The sequence below is a fragment of the Rhincodon typus genome, chromosome 23, assembly GCF_021869965.1.
Source record: "Rhincodon typus isolate 14 chromosome 23, sRhiTyp1.1, whole genome shotgun sequence".
In the NCBI taxonomy this organism is placed as follows: Eukaryota; Metazoa; Chordata; class Chondrichthyes; order Orectolobiformes; family Rhincodontidae; genus Rhincodon; species Rhincodon typus.
In genome coordinates this window covers 29,475,831-29,493,463 of record NC_063354.1, presented here as the reverse complement: position 1 = coordinate 29,493,463, position 17,633 = coordinate 29,475,831, and the positions used below count along the sequence as shown (strand labels likewise).

At 40.5% G+C, this 17,633-nt stretch overlaps 2 protein-coding genes across 4 annotated transcripts in view; both read left to right on the top strand.

Annotated features, from left to right (window-relative positions):
* LOC109937071 (small ubiquitin-related modifier 3) overlaps window positions 1-3,633 on the top strand; it is a 28,157-nt gene extending 24,524 nt beyond the window's left edge. Inside the window, exon 4 of the mRNA XM_020535685.2 lies at window positions 2,959-3,633. Within this exon, the coding sequence (XP_020391274.2) occupies window positions 2,959-3,021 (63 nt within the window). The 3' untranslated portion in view covers window positions 3,022-3,633. The remainder of the gene's footprint in view (window positions 1-2,958) is intronic.
* A 5,164-nt stretch (window positions 3,634-8,797) lies between these two features.
* Window positions 8,798-17,633, top strand: part of jpt1 (Jupiter microtubule associated homolog 1) — a 36,956-nt gene continuing 28,120 nt past the window's right edge. For 2 of the 3 annotated variants that reach the window (XM_020535688.2, XM_020535687.2), the window contains exon 1: window positions 8,798-8,980. In XM_020535688.2, the coding sequence (XP_020391277.1) occupies window positions 8,925-8,980 (56 nt within the window). In that variant the 5' untranslated portion in view covers window positions 8,798-8,924. The remainder of the gene's footprint in view (window positions 8,981-17,633) is intronic. The other variant, XM_020535689.2, reaches the window with a different exon arrangement.

Genomic DNA, 17,633 nt, shown 5'->3' with positions numbered 1-17,633 from the left:
ACAGTGTTGAAGGGTGTTTTTTCGTAACTGGAAGCCTGTGTCCAGTGGCATATCATTGTGTTTATTACTGGATCCTTTGTTTGTTTGTATTTTAATTGTCTAGACATGAATGTTGGACATGTGATCAGTAAGTTTGCAGATGACCAGAAAATTGGCGGTGTGGTAAATAGTGAGGATAAAAGCCTTGGACTACTAAACAATATAGATGGACTCAAAGGTGGCAAATGGAATTTAATCCTGAAAAGCGAGGCATTAATTTTTGAGAGGACTAACAAAATGTTGAATCGTAGGACTTGAGAAATACAGAGGACTAGCATTTGTTGTTTGCAGAGGGACTTTGGTGTGGCTGTCCATAGATCCTTGAAGGCAGTAGGACAGATAAATCAAGTGATTAAGAAGGCATGTGGAATACTTGCCTTTATTAGTCAAGGCATTGAATACAAGATTCAAGTGGTTGTGGTGGAGCTGTATACAATGTTAGTTAGACCACAGCTGAACTAATGTATGCAATTCTGGTTGCTACACCAAAGAAGGCATGTCATTCCACTAAGACGGTTGCAGAAGCGATTCACAAGAGTGTTGTCCGGGCTGAAGTAACTCACCTATGAAAAGAGACTAAATAGTCTGTTGTTGTTTTCTTTAGAGCGGGAAAGGCTGAGGAGGGATCTGATTGAGGGGTATAAAGTTCTGAGGGACATAGGGTAGGTGAGCAAAAACTTTTCTGCTTAGTACAGTGGTCAATAACTTGAGGGCAAAATTTTCAGATAAGGGACAGAAGGTTTTGAGGGAATTAGAAGAAAAGTCTTTTAGTCTAGAGGGTTGTTGGTATTTGAAACTCACTGCCTGAGTGTGTGGTTGAGGCCAGAACCCGCAAGGTATTTAAACAGCTATTTAGATGAGCACTTGAAACACCATAGCATACAAGACTATGGGTCAAGTGCTGAAAAATGGATTTAAAATAGATGGATGTCTGTTGACTGGTGTGGACACAATGAGCTGAAGGACCTCATTCCCTGCTGTGAAGACTCTGTGACTGTATCTACCTGACAATGTGGCATATTAACCAAGTATGTCCTGTGCACAGAAAGCAGTGACAATCCAGCCTGGCCGATTACTGTCCCATCAGTTTACTCTCAATCATCAGCAGTGATGAAAGAGATCGTTGACTGGGCTATCAAATTGTATGTGCTTGACAGTGATCTGTTCACTGATATTCAGTTTGGGTTCTGCCACTTGGCTCGTTGCAGCCTTGGTCCAAATGTGGATTATAAAGCTGAACTCCAGAGGTGAGGATGACTGCACATGATATCAAGGCGGTGTTTGACTAAATATGCCATCAAAGACAAAAGAGTCCATGAAAATCATGGGGAAAGTCACCGTTGGTTATTGATGTACATAGCCCAGAGGAAGATGGCATGGTTGTCAGATGTCAATTGTCTCAGTCACACAACATCACTGCAGCATTTCTTTAGATTAGTGACCCAGGTCCAATCGTCTTCAGCTGCTTCATCAATGAACCCCTTTCATCATAAGGTCATAAGTTGGGATATGTGACAGTCCACCAATGTACAGCACAATTCATGATTCCTCAGGTACTTTGTCCATATGCAGCAAGATCTAGACAGTATCTAGTCTGAGACCTCTAAGTGATGAGTAATATTTTTGCCTTACAAGAACTTGACAATAACCATCCCCAACAAACAAGAATCTAACCCTGTCCCTTTGACATTCAAACATGTTGCCATTGTTTAATCCTCCATTACTAACATCCCAGGGTTTACTCTGACAGAAAAACTGAACTTGACCAGCTATGTAAATACGGTGGCTGCAGATGAAGTTCAGAGGCTAGGAAGTCTAGGGCTAATAGCCCACATCCTGAGCGCTGAAAGCCTGTCTGCCATCTACAAGGTTAAACTCGGGAGTGTAATAGAATAATTTCCATTTGCCTCGATGAGTGCGGCTCCAACAACACTCAAGAACCTTGATACCCGCCAGGGCAAATCAGTGGCTTGATTAGCACCGTAAACAATCACTCACTCCATCCAACTCTTATGCATAGTGGCAACAGTGTGTAGCCTCTTAAAGATGTGCTGTAGCAACTCACCAAGGCTTTTTCAACAGCACTTCTTGAATCTACTACCTCTGCCACCTAGGAAGACCAGGGTAATGGATGCATTGGAGCACTGTCATCTAGAAGTTCATATATCATCCTAACTTGTAGCTATATCAATGTTCCATTGACTGCAGTAGTTCAAGAAGGCACCTCACTACCTTCTGAAGGGTAGTTGGGGATGGACAATAAATACTGACCCAACCAGTGATGCCCAAATTCCATGAGCAAATAGAAAAATAGATTGCCGAAAAATAGATTGAATGCTGAATTGTGGAGTTAACTCTACAATTGAGTAATTGTGGAGTTAATCAATGCATTGGCTCACAGCTTTGATAATAATGGAAAGTAAACAAAGGGGAAAAACTAGAGTTTCTAGCCTGCTCACTCCACAGTCAGCACATTTGAAGGGAAGTGAATATCCTTTTCCTTCTGCTATTAATGAATTAATTTGGGTCAGTAAGTAGTGCTGTCACTGAAGTATTGATGCCCCAATTCCCGTACAGCAGTAAGTGATAGCCACATTTTTGGAAAAGTCATAATTTGAAATATTTAGTCCATTTGAAGTGATTAGAAGCATTTGCATTTCAATACTTATTTCTAAAATGTGCTATGATTTTCCAGTTCTTCCAGCAATAATTGCTGCTGTGTGATATAATGAGTACATGATTCATTGTCACAATAAAGTTTCAGACCTTTTTGGCTTCACCCACTATCAAACTTCATATTGAATATGAAAATGAGAGATGGGGGAAAATAAAACTGTCTCCAGTAATTTCCAATGTCAGTAGTGCAAATGTTGCCTTATATTGATGGTGTCTTTTTCTAACAGTTGTTTTGTATTGCAGTTGGAGATGGAAGATGAGGACACAATTGATGTATTCCAGCAGCAGACTGGGGGCCAGTACTGACTGCTGTCACTCTCCATGTAATTGTCTGATTATCCATAGATCATCAGCGCTTCTGACAAGGCAGCAAGTTACTCTCAGCAGCAATTTGGAAAACACTTGTAGAATATTTTACGTCCACATACACCTTCATAAGAGCTTTTATTGTTTGCTGGTTAATCTTATTACATTTGATTTTAAATAATAAAAATGACCAGTTTATACAGAACAATCGGAATCAAATGGTTTTTACTGAAGTCTGCAACAGTAGGAATACTCGACCAAACCAGATTTCTAATTCCCAAAAATCCATTTTAGCAAACTATTTTTTTATTCTATCTGTTTATGTTTGGCTCCTAATGTAGCTTTTAAAAATTTGTAATAAGATAAATTATTCATTTCATTGTTTTCAGTGGTTCGAACTGGCATAGCTCGCTCAATGGTTGCCATTTCCTGTATCAGTGTAAGGACAGACCCATTATTTTATACAATTTGTATTGTTGTAGACTCACAGAGCATTCTTGGTGCTGTATTAAAGTAGTGTAAAATAGGTCAGGAGATGGGTTCCCTCATTTTGTTTTCCTTGTGTGTCTCTGTTGTTTCATAAATTCCTTATTAAAACAATTAAAAACTAAACAGTTACGTTTTACATCTCATTTTTTATGCTTTGTAATATGATTCTGCTACAACTGGTTAAAATAATTATTACTTACAATTCATGAACCAGTAAGGTTCTGGGTTTAATCTGCAATCTGTGTCATGCAATGACCAGAATTCTTCTTGGGTGAGACAGTCTGCAATGCAAACTCTTCCAAAGACCAGGGTGGGCAATGTGTGAAGTCCTTCAGGCTGTTTTCCTGTCTCTCGGTCAATTAACTGGGCACCTGAAGGATCCGTCCTCAACTCTGCTGACTTCAAATCGGCACATTTGAAGGAAACTGATTGTCCTATTCTTCTGCTATTAGTGCATTAACTTGACTCAATAGTGCTATCACTTAATACTGGTGCTCCAATTCCAGTACAGCACTAAGTGACAACCACTAGGTGATATGGAAATGTCATAATTTGAAATGTTAAACCACAATTAACTTATACGTTGCCTCAGTTCTGACATTTTGGGAATGTGTGCCTAGATAACCAGCAAGGCTTGAGTCAGACCTATTAGCTGACTACATTGGCATACAATGAATAGCCAACTGGTGAGGCACTGGAGGGTGATAGGAGTCAGCAGACCAAGGGTTGAGTTTGAGCAGATCTTAAAGGATGATGAACAAATTAAGGGAAATGTCTTATGCAGTCCTCCTTATAGTGCTGCTCACTATAAGGATGTTTTATTAACTAGTACCCATATTCCAGACCAGTTCAACTGATGCTCATCCGTGTATTTCCAGTGCCCCCCAAACGAAATCAGAAGTGCTGCTAAAGCCAGTCTGATTTATTATTCTATCCTTACATAAATAGTTTCTAGCAAAGTAAAAGGAAGAACTTGCATTTACTGTTCAATTCGTATCCTACAAGTATCTTTGAAGGGCTTCCAGTGCAATTAAGTTAAATGTAGGAATGAGTGATAAATAATGTCCAGGGTACCAGAAAGGAATCCACTTCTCTTCCTTAGAAACTATTACATACATATGGAACCATCTGTTCAATATCACATCCAAAAGACAACACCTTTAAGCATTGGATTGATGTGTCAGCTGGATGATGTGATCAAGTCCCCTGCTGGAATTCACAATCTTCTTTCTCTGGCATTAGTGGAATCACTGAGCCGTGACTGATATAGATTCCCATTCTCAGCCCATTTTTTGTTGAATAAACTATCAGCAATGGCAGGTTCACTGTGGGTAGAGTTGGAGAATATGGAGCCTAACTGTGTCCTGCCCATATGTTTTCTTGAAGAGAATGCATCTATGCAGTAGTTCTGGCTTATGTTGTTCTGTTTGCTTGAAGATGTTGGGACAGGTTTTAATACCTACGCAACATATTGTCTGAAATCAGAAAAGTTGGCGACAGACCAGTTGGACTTAACAGCTGTTAGCTTCAACCCAGAAATATCAGTCTTAATATGGCTATTCAAAAAAGGAGTGAGAATTATTTTTCTATTATTAATGAGGTTTTATAATGTACTTAGAAAATCAGAAAATTAACAGTTTCTCACAGAATCCCTACAGTACGGAAAGAGGTACCAATCCTCCAAAGAGCATCCTACCCCCATAAGCCTGCGTTTACCATAATTAACCCACCTGGCCTACACATTCCTGGACATTACAAGACAATTTAGCATGGCCAATCCATCTAACTGCATATCTTTGGACTCTGGGAGGAAACTGGAGCACCCGGAGGAAATCCAAGGAAACGTGGAGAGAATTTTTTTTTTCTTTATTCATTCACAGGATCAAGGTGTTGCTGTCTAGGCAGCATTTATTGCCCATCCCTCTGGGCAATTAGGGATGGGCAATAAATGCTGCCTAGCCAGTGACGCCTTCATCCCGTGAATGAATGAATAAAGAAAAAAAAATGTGCAAGCTCCACTGATTTTAAAGCTTTTTTTCATGTATATAATTAGTAGCAGCAATAAATGGAAATGGGTAGATGTAGTGTATTGGATTTCCAAAAAGCATCTTTTATGAGGTCATGCACAAAAAAAAGAGTTTGTGCATTGGAACTTGAAATCACTGGCAAAATGATTTTTTTACAAATCAATATGGAATCTCCAGAGTCACGTAGCACGGAAATAGAAACTTCAGTCCAATTTGTCTATGCCAACTAGGTTTCCCAAACTTAACTAGTCCCATATCCCTCTAAAATTTTGCTATTCATATACCTGTCCAAATGTCTTTTAAATATTGTAACAGTACCTGTACACTTTGGCAGTTCATTCCATATATGAATCACCCTCTGTGTAAAAAAAGTTGCCCCTCGGGTCCCTTTTAAATCTTTTTCCTCTGACCTTAAAATTATGCCTTCTAGTTTTGAACTCCTCTACCCTAGGGAAAAGGCCTTATCACCTTATCTGTGCCCTTCGTGATTTTATAAACCTCTACAAAGTCACCCCTCAACCACCCAGTGAAAAACGTCCCAACTCATCCAACCTCTCCTTATAACGCAAACCCTCCGGTTCCGGTAACATCCTTGTAAATCTTTTCTGCAACCTTTCCAATTTAATCATATCCTTCCTACAGCAGGGTGACCAGAACTGTACGCAGTACTTCAAAAGTTGCCTTATCCATGTCCTGTACAATTGCAACATGACGTCCCAGCCCCCATATTCAAAGGTTTGAGCATCGAAGCCACGTGTGCCAAACACCTTCTTCACCATCCTGTCTACTTGTGATGCAACTTTCAAGGAACTACTAGCAACCCAATGAATCCAAATTTTGTGTAACAAGTTTTTTGAGTTCCAAAGATTTTTGAAAATCCAGATACACTACATCCACGTGTGCATCCTTCTCTACCCTACCAGCTAGAGCCTATAACAAAGCTCTGAACAGAATTTACTTTTTGTCAATCAATGATGATGCTGTCTAATATTATGATTGACCAATTGCTGCAATAAATATTTTCTATTCAACCTGTTCAGAGATGTTATTACACACCCCTGGAGCTGGAATCAGGCCTCCTAGCTCAGAGGAGGGACACTACCACTTCCACAAGAATCCCAATAGCTTCTAATAATCCTATTGAGACATGTTATTACATACCACTGGAACTGGTGGGACTTGAACCCAAGCCTTTGGTACAGGGGTAGGGACACTACTTTTGCTCTACAAGAGCCCTTAATCCAATTGTTCTAATAGATATTTTCTTGATCAACCTGTTCAGAGATGTTATATACTTCTGGAGCAGTTGAGATATGAACCCAGGTCTCCTGGCTCAGAGGCAGGGATAACATTATTGTACCACAAATCCCTTAACCTAATTGTTCTCATACCACATTCCCATAAATAGATTCCAGCAGTTTCCCTACAATTTATTTCCATCTGTTTTTATGTTCTCTATTTTTCCTATCTTTTTTTAAATGAGGATGTTATATTTGCTACAACTTTTCAACATCTTAAAATTACTTGGGCAAGTAGGGTTGTCAACAGTATCATAGTCAAACTTCAGAGGGGAGACCACCATTCTCTCCTAGTAGATGGAGTCAAACCATCTGTTCTGAAATACAAGGAACTGGTTCTTCTAATCTCCTTTTCTATAAAATAAAAAAAAGTTTAATAAATTCAAGAGCTGCATGGAGGATGATGCAAAGCAGGTTATCATAATGAACAGTCATTGAGATGTGGGATACAGCAAAAAGGGTAGGAACTGCCTGATTAAAATGTTCCAGGTTTGTGTATTTTTTGATGGAAATACATTAATTGTGACCTTATTAAGTCTGGACGGTATATTGTGTTACTGGCCTTTTGTGTGTCAAAGTGTGTCAGTTAGTTTGGGGGCACGGGAGGTGGAAGTTTTTTTTCTGTCTTTTGTGCCAGTTGAAATAGTTTCTAGGAAGCTTAGTAGTTTAGTACTATTCTTGATTTGTGGTTTTGAGTTTAATGGGCAAATGATAAAAATTCTTATAATCCTGCTTCTGAGAGTCCAAGTACATATGTCAACACAAGTGCAGAAGGAATTAGTACAAGATTCCATCACTAATAATTTGAGGCTGAAAAAAGCCTCAGAAAACCATAACAGATTTCTGAAGAAGGGTCTAGGCCCAAAACGTCAGCTTTCCTGCTCCTCTGATGCTGCTTGGCCTGCTGTGTTCATCCAGCTCTGCATCCTGTTATCACAGTAGCTCCCAGAAATCGAGAAGTAGCCCTTCACAAAGTCTCAAGAAGAGTCCTAAAATTATAACACTTCTCTGTACTTTATGCCTCTACTAATAAAACCTAGCTTGCCACATGAGACACTTTCTCTCAACTTGTTTTGTCATCATCAATGACTTTTTCAGAAGTACGCTCAGGTCCCCCTGCTTCTGTACCCCTTTTAGAGTCTAGGTATTGTCTCTGTATGTTCTCCTTATCAAAATGCATCTCTTCACATTTCTCCACATTGAACTTCGAGTGCCACCTGTCTGTCCCCAACACCAACTTCTCCGTAACCTTATGAATTTCTTTGTTATCCTTACCAGCATTTTTGGCTTTTATTTCTGATTTCCAGCATTCACTGTATTAGTTTTTGTTTTCGAATTTTTGTAGATACAATTTCTCTTGTGTTCTCTAATTGCTATCCATTCGCTTACATCATCTGTACACGCTTGCAGCAACGGAATTTTAAGAACCTATCAGCCATTATTGCTAGATACTTGAACATTTCTTTTAGTTATATCGCTGATTGTCTACTTATGCTCTTATTTAGTATATTTCTAACGAGCAACAAGATCTCGCCATTTCTTACAGCGTTATCTCACCTCCTCTAAGCGCTGGGCACAAGTGACGGAGGGGGCTCCCTGTTTGATTTGTGCAATTAATAGTGCTGCTTTGTTCTCAACCAACCTTTATCCTCTCTCCCAGTTTTGCAGTATTTCTCCAATTTTTATCCTCTTTCAGTTTTGTTTTTCCTTCCAATTTTGCCCTTTTTTCCCAATTTTAACCCCTCAAGACTACCTTTGTCGCTCCTTTGCCTTTGGCTTGGCTCTTGCATTACGTCACCTCAACTCAAACAAAGCCCACTGAATATGTCACTCAGCGGGTACGTTCCACCGCTTAGGCGTGATTGACAGCTGTTTCAGCCAATGGACTGGCAGCGGTTTGTCACTGTGACCAATGGGAGGTAGCGATGTCTGGGATTCTTACCAATGGAAACCTGCAGGGGCGGGGTTTACCTGCCGTTTATAAATAAAACGGCATCGAGCCGGTTGCTTTGCCGCGAGATAGTGAGGAGTTCGGAGCCGTTGCGGTAATAGACTGGGAGAAGGGAAACGACAATAATCGGCGTCTGAAATGACTACAACCACTACATACCAAGGCCTGGACTCCACAGGCCGCAGCAGTTCCAGGTATCCCGGGGATCGTTACATGTCGCTACACAAGCTGGAGTGTCGAGGGGCGGCGGCACCATTTCCATCCCCGAGAGCCCTCCGCGCCCCCTCTCCTCGCCTGGCTCGATGTGAAGCGTTAAGACAAAGGACTGGGTTGGTGCTGAGGGTGGGATCTTGGCGCAGGGGAGCGATGGGAGAAAACTGCCCCACTCCCCCTGCGGATAGGGTCGGAACCCTCGGCAGTTGTTACTTCCTGTCAGTCTGGGAGAGAATCTGCATCCTGAGGTATTACCATCTTCAACCCCCACTCCTCCCCCGTCCCTGGAGACAGAGTCCACACCGTGTGGTATTGCCTTTCTCCCTCACTCGCTTGGGTAGGATCAGGACCCGGGCAAGTAGTTCATTACCACCAATACCCCCTCCCTTTACCAGCAAGGTTTCCACCCTGAAGTGCAACTGTCTGCGCGTTTCCACCGCCACCCTTTTTTTTTTCTTCCCTGGGGCAGGATCTGAAGCTTTGGGTGTTGCCCTTCCTAGCATCAGTGACACCTGCCGTGCATGGGCTTTCTTGCTCCTTGGTTCGCTGAATCAGACGCAGTGCGTGCGAGTTTCTATATCAACTCGCACTAGACAGTGGACTTAATCAATGAGTCCATTAACAGCTACTACAGGATCTTAAAACCGTGCTGCAGCAATGACTGTAATTGGCCAAAATGAGCCCTTTGTTTTATTTTTTTTCAAAGGGGTTTATTTGTTTTTCAAAGGGGTTGGGTAAGTGTAAAGGGATAACTGGATGGTTATGATGGTCTGTACATCTTGAATGCAAATTGCCATCCTGTTTTTTAAACCTTGGAGTACCTCCAGAGTCTTGTACTGGTCTTGGTTGTTTGGATTGTAAATTGGTGAATCAGAGTTTCTGGGGGGTTTGAATGACTGAGTCAGCAATATTGTATGTTGTAGCAATGGGTAATATCAGTCCTTGCAAAGCAAGCCTGTTCAGAAACAAGGGTGGGTCTTTCATTCACCTTTTTATCAAAGCAAACTGGTGGTCTTCAGTTATCTTTCTATAATTCAACACTTGTCTGTCTGGGTGTTGTTGATCAGGGCAGGAATGTGACTTTCTTCACCCTGTCCCACCCTAACCTTTTTTTATTATAAGAGGGGAAGGTAATGATGATAGTTAAGGCTAGTTTCTGATTGTGAAGTCAGACTGAAAATTGTACTACAATCTTTTGCTGAAGTGTACAGATTATTTGTGTGTGCAAACAAGAGACTGCCTGTGTTTGGGTGTAAACCCTTTGTTTGGCTTGATGCTGCCTGAGCCAAACGGAAGCACTGGGGAGCTCAATCCATCTTTTTATTTGCAATCAGATTTGCTTGTTTAAACATTGTGTATTCTGCTTTACACATGCACATATTGCAGATATGTCATTAGAGCTTAGGTTGAATGTTCAGCCTCTGCTGTCATTCTAGAACTTAAAATGCTGGTGATGTGAAGTAGAGGGAGTGGTTGTACACTTGTTGTCTCTGTCATTACTAACATTCATTAAATATGCTTCTGTTTAAAATGTCCTGGGAATCTTTTAATCTAAAGAGGGTTTTTGTGTGACTTGGAACACAATTAAATGATTTGCTGAGGTGGCCATTAGTTTTTATTATTCAAGGTCTTCGTGCTGTAAGGCTGGATTAATCCAGTGGTTTCTCTGATATTAAGTAGAAACAAATTTAAAAACATAAGTGAGCTTCCCAGTGGTTAAGTTGCAAATGTAATGTCCCTGAAGATGTTGGAGATCTGTGCTGGCTACCCCTAAAACTGTGGCTGTGTGGAATTAGGCAGGCTTCACCTGGATTGAGTCTTAATGTGGCAGAGAAAGAAGGAAAAGGAAGCAAATCCTGAACATTGGATCCTCCTATCTTGTTAGGCACCTCGTCCCACATGTCTAAACATCTATACAGATTGAGAATCAGGTTGGCTACTCACGTAATCTGTGGCAGAAACTCCTTACCATGAGTAGATGTCATCTGCAAATCGAGTGACAGCTGACAATTACTTACCTGCTCAGTTTGCATTCTGTCAGGACTGTTTGGTTTCAGAACAAGTTACATTTATTCCAAGAGTGGGTGGAAGAACTGAATTTGATGTGTATTGAATGTGACTGCCTTTCACATCAAGGAGCCAAAGTAAATTTGAAGTCAAAGGAAATCCAGTAGCCAACTGTGGATGAGCTCTTCACTTGTTTGGACTCTGACCAAGCATATGACCAAATAGTAAGGCTTCTTGTGGTACAGTGGTAGTGTCCCCACCTCTGATTCTGAAGTCCTAGGTGCAAGTTTGCCTTTTGAAGAAGTACCATAAATCTGAGTTTTAAAAAAAAATCTATAACCAGATAGCTTTGGTTTAATGGTCATTTACCTTCAAGACAATGCCTGAGGCCCATCCATTAGCCTTACCATCAAAATAAGACCATAAATGGCCATGTTCTGACTTTTTTATTCATGTTCAGTTTGAATCCCAGCTCCTCAAATAATGAAACATTCTGTGGCCTCGTTCAAGCAGGACTACTCTGAAGCTTGGGCTGAGAAATATTCAATAATAATTGCTCCATAAAAAAACAGCCAGGCAATAAGCACCTATCATAAGAATTTCATGCCTTCCTTTTACGTTCAAAGGCCAATTTTTAGTCTAATCCCTAGTACTTGTATTGTGATAGTTTCCATTTTCCAGAAATGGAACTAGAGCAGGCAAATGAATGCTGTGTCTGCAGGAACTTGTCAGAAGCTGGGAGCTGTGCTGCCACTCACCACCTGAGTGATCTGAATACTTTTCTGTGATCTTCCATGACACAGGTCAAGTGACATGATTGAATACTTCGCTTGTCTGGATGAGCATTAGCTGTAGCTATGCAGAAGCTCAACACTGTCCAAGATCAAGTAGCCTCTTCATACCTGCCTATTTGCCACCTAGATATTCACCACTGCTCTCTTGCTGCAGTGTGTAGCATCGACAAGATACGCTGCAGCAACTTGGATAGCATATGCTAACCACCTGCAAGTTCTCCAAATCTTGCACTGTTCTGATTTGGGACTTCATTGCCATTTGTTAAGCAAAATTGAAGGTCATGGAGTAGAATCATGCCAACTTGAATTTTTTTAAAAAAGCCTAAGACACAAAATAGCAAGACACTGGGTACTTTTCAGACCAAAAGGTGATCTTTCCAGCAAAGTCACCAAGGCACAGAGCTTATTGAGTGTAGTTGACAATGTCTGTGGTATCTTGGGGCTTCACAAATAGAAATACCAAGTACAAAACCCAAACCTTCATAAAGTTTTCATTTTGTCCTAACTAAAGCAATGCATTCAGTCGTGAGCACCACATTTTAGAAGGATGCAGAGATTTACCAAAATCTTCTACAGAAGAGTTGGGGTGGTATTTTCTGGTGACCTGCAGTGGTTAAAATAAGTCACTTGCCAACTTCTTGAGATTATGACTTGCTGAAATTTTCAGTTCCATTGGGAACTACTGATAATGAACTTTTTGACCCTCCGTGCAACAGGACTTGAACAGTGCTCGTACAGCATGAATGAATAGAGTCAGAATTATTTTGATACAGAAGAAGATTGGAGATTGTTTGATTCCTGTGTAGAGCAATCCAGTCAATTCCATTTACTGACTTGATCCATGAAGGTCTCTTCTTCCACTAAAGTGCCAATCCAATTTTGTTTGAAAATCATTGACCATGAACCTTTCTAGCACCCTCAAGCAATAAGTTCCAGTCTTGCCACTTGCTCTGCTATTTTAAGACCAGCTTTTTGTCACACTCCCCATATTGCTTGCCTGAAACTTTAAATTTGTATTCCTCAATCCTTGTGCCACCAGGTAATGGGAACTGCTTTCCTTTTCTATGTTTTTTTTCTTTAAAATCTCTTGTGTTCATCTCTATCCAATGTCGGTCTCTTTTGCTCCAAGGAGAAGTTATATTGCTTTTGCAAGTTGATCATGTTGCCAAAATCCTTCATCCCTGGTTCCATTCTGGTAAATCTCTGCATCCTAAAATGTGGTGCTGATGACCAAATGCATTATTTTGGTTAGGACAAAATGGAAACTTTATGAAGGTTCAGGTTTTGTACTCTGTATTTCTATTTGTGAAGCCCAAGATACCATAGACATTGTCAACTACATTTTCAATAAGCTCTGTGCCCTGGTCTTTGCTGGAAAGATCACCCTTTGGTCTGAAAAGCACCCATTTACAATGTCTTGCTATTTTCTGTCTTAGGCTTTTTTTAATTCAAGTTGGCATGATTCTACTCCATAATCTTCAATTTTGCTAAACAGTTGTGCATTTTGGCAGCAATAGCTGTTGCTCAATTTGAGGATGTTATCTATTTAGGGTCATTAGTTTCTGCCTCAGCCTTCATGATACTGAACCATTTAATTGTCAACCCACAGATTGGCATGTGGGGCAGAAAGTCCCTTGAGAGAGTGTGATTTAGATTCTTTGCCTCTTTGCTGCTTTGCGTCATCATTAAGATGTGACTGAGATAACAGCTTGTTAGAGCAGGCTGCTCCCAGTTATTAATGTCACTGCTTCAGCACCTCAAGGAGAGACTTGGTGTCTTTTGAGAGTTGAGAAAAAAGACTTGGCAAAGGCTGTGCTTATTTGGCAATCTGGATACTATCTAGTTCATTGAAGTCAATTTTGTAGAAGTTTTGCCTGGTCATTTAGTAGAGCTGGCTTCAATAAGTATATCAACATCTGTTGGTACTTGTACTGAATCTGGGGAAATGAAATCAAAGCATAGCTCATTGAATTTCTGTAGCCATTCTTTATGGACCTTTTGTACAATGTCAAAGTCCCACACTGGTTTGGGGTTTTGTTGATTTTATGAAGACTTTTGTTGTCAAACTGTGTACTGTAGTTTGTAGGAGGCTGGTGTGGTGTTGGACCTACTTATCAATGGTGGCCTTTTTGAAGAAGGTGGCTGCCAAGGTGTGGGAAGTCCTCAACGTATTCCAGGCTGTTACTTCAACATATTGAAATGAGCATATTTGACTGACCAGGTTTTGGTCAGGAAGTATTTTGTCTTGGCAACATGTGGGCTATTGAAGTTTCTTGTATTGAATTGGAAAAATAGTGTCTTGGAAATCTTGTGCAAAGTGGGCAATGACACTGCAACCAAAATTAAACTGTAGATTGTGAATATCTATGATAGTCAATTTAGCTTTGGCATGGAGGTGACTGATATTAGATTTCTCATGTAGATGGTATTTAATACTGACATCAAATAGTCTCTGTCAAGTGGATTATAAGTAGTGTGGGAGGCTGTCACTGTCCTGCTTGACACTGGTCTGGATTTTGAAGGTATGTTTCAGATCTCCCACTTGCAGTTGGCAGCCACATGATCATGAATGTGAAAACTAAAAGATACAGATATATTTAAATATGGTTTGGATTAAAAAGGGTTCACCATGCAGTTTCTTGGAAATGAAGTCAATTTAATGTGCTGTAAGCCACCTACTGTTATGAAAATAGTGATGTTGGAAAAACAGCTGAGCAAAACTTTTACAGAGATGAGAAATGCAGAACTGGGAGCTGGAGTAAGCCATTTGTGCCTTTGCGTCTGCTCTGCCATTCAATAGGATCATAGCTGGTCCCTTCTCTCAATGCCATATTCCTGCTTCTCCCCATAGCTCTGTATTACTTACTTAATCTATAAGTTTGATCTATCCATTCCTTGAATGTATCCATGACTTGGCTTTCACAACCTTCAATGGTAGTGAACTTGTGGAATTCTCCACCCTTTGAATAAAGAAATCTTTCCTTGTCTCAGTCCTAAAATAGTCGACATGTATCCTGAGATTCAGTCCCCTGATTCTAGATTCCCCAACCAAGGAAAATGTGCTCTCTGCATCTAGTCCACCCAGTCCAATTAGAAATCTATCCACTTCAATCAGATCTCTCCTCCGCATTCTTTTAACTGCTAGTGAATACAGCCCCACTCAAACCAATCTCCTCATTGTGAAGTCGTACCATCCTGGCATCAGCCAGTGAACCTTGTGGGAAATCTGCAGTCACTATCAGGTAGTTGGAGCAGTGATCATTGTCAGCTTTTGAGGCTCAGTTGAGATTTCAATGCTCCTCTTCTGTGCATCCTGAGTTTCGAACCAAAAATAAAGAAGCTCTTAGAAGCTTCTCTCCCTGTGACTCTTCAATGCAAATCTTTGGATCAGTTGAAATCCAGTCATCTGTCTTGTCAGTTTCTCATCGTGACCTGGCCACAAAATCTACCTCTGGTAAATGCCCTTTATCTGAAAACTGAAATTATCCGACTACCCATGATTGGGTTCAGATAAAGCATACACAAATTGCATCGTGAATGACTGGGGCCCAAGGGTTGACCCTTGTGGTATCCTGTTAGTCACTGCCTGACACCGTCAAGAGCCATTTATACCCACTCTGTTTCCTATCCATCAGTTGAGCCTTGATTCGGGCAAGTATATTAGCCCCTATCTCATGTGCTTTAGCTTTGCCCAAAGCTTACCAAAAGCTTTCTGAAAATCCAAATCTATTCTACGAATTAGATCCTAAAAAAAAATGCCAGAAGGTTTGTTAAGCATAATTTTCTTTTCATAAACCCATGCTGGCTTTGTCCAATCCCATTAAAGCTTTCCAAATGTTCTGTTGTCACATCTTTTATAGTGAACAGCAATATGGGAGGCAACAGCCTAGTGGTATTATTGCTGGACTGTTAATCCAGAGACCAAGGTAATGTTATGGGGACCTGGGTTTGAATCCAGCCATGGCAGATGATGGAGTTTGAATTCAATAGAAATCTGGAACTAAGTTTAATGATGACCATGAATCAATATTGGGGAAAAATCATTTTGGGGAAGGATCTGCCATCCTTGTCTCATCTGGCCTTGATATGACTCGAGACCCACAGCAAAGTGATTGACTCTTAACTGCCCTTTGGGCAATAAGGGATGGGCAATAAATGCTGGCCTAGCCAGTTACACCCTTGTCCTGTGAATACATTTTTTTTACAAGTTTCCCCACTACTGATATTAGGCTAACTGGTCTAATTCTGTTTCACTTTCTGTCCATCTTTTTTAAATAGTGCAGTTACATTTGCCAGCCTCCAATCTGTATTGTGTCCCAGAATGTAAAGAATTTTGAAAGATGACCACCAATGCATTGATATTTCCAGAGCCACATCCTTTAGTACTCCGGGATGTAGGGGTGGCCCTGGTGATTTGTCAGCCTTTAACCCCATTACTTTCCCCAGCACCATTTTCTTCTTAATTCTGCCTTCTAACCAGACCCCGTTTTGCTAACTATTTTTACTTCTGTGCTTTTTTTAATGATCAAACCAAAATACGTATTAAATTCTTCTGACATTTCTTTGTTTCCCATTATAATTTCCCCAGCTTCTGATGGTAAGGGGCTTAGATTTTCTTAATCTTCTTTTCATGTATTTATAGAAGCTTTTATAGTCAGTTTCTGTGTTTTCCCCCACAATATCACACCTGTACTCTCTTTTGCCTCTCTTGGTCAAACTTTGACTTCTTGCTGAATTCTAAATGCTTCCATTCTTAGGCTTTCTGCCTTTTTTGGAAACTTAGTCTCCACTTTGGATTAGCACTATACACAATTTCTTTTGTAAGCTGATTGAGCCATCTTTCCTTTTTTTTCCCCCTTTTTGCACCAGACAGGAATGATAGTTTGTTGTAATTCATGCACATGTTCTTTAAATGTGAACCATTGCTTATCCACACTCTCCCATTTGGGAGATATCCCCACTCCATCCTTGGCAATTTGTACCTCAAGCCCTTGTAATTTCCTTTTTGTTTAGATTCACAGCCCAAGTTTCAGGATCAACTATCTTAGAATTCTTCATTTAAGAGGGCGACTCTCGTTATGTTTGATCTTCCCCAATGGACCCCACAGAAAAAGATTCTCCACTCATTCTTTTTCATTGCACAATACCCAATCGAGAATAGCTTGGTTGGTTCCTCAATATGTTCATCCAGACAACCGTCACTTACACACACTCCTAGAAATACTCTTTCATAACACTATTTCTAAGTTTGATTTGTCCAATCTATACAAATTTAAGTCTCCTACGTTTATAGTTGTATCCTTATTACAAGCATCTCTGCTTTCTCATTTGTTGCCTTCCCTTGCATCTCCCCTCCAGTATGGGGGCTGTCTATAGGCTCCCAATCATGTCTTATGCTTCTTGGAGTTTCTTATCTCCACCCAACAGATACCACACTGATTTGCTGAGCCAGTATCCTTCTTCATTATTGCATTGATTCCCTTCTCTGCTAACAATGCTGTCCCGCCTCCCCTTCCCTTTCTGTCCTTCCTAAATAATGAATACTCTTGGGTGTTCATTTCCACTTTGGCTTCTTAGTGTTCCTATCGATTTTATTTCTGTTCTTGTTTCTCCCTCCTGTCTCCTCCTGTTCCATCCCCCTGCCATTCTAGTTTAAACCCTCCCCAACAGCACCAGCAAACTATTCTTGCTAGAATGTTGCACTGTGGTGACCTCCAGGTTACAACTCTTTGAGGTCCTCCTTTTTTTTTAAAATTACATCCTAACTTGCTATATTCATCTTGTTAGACCTCAACCCTTTTTGTTAACCTTTATCATTTTGTACCAATCTGTA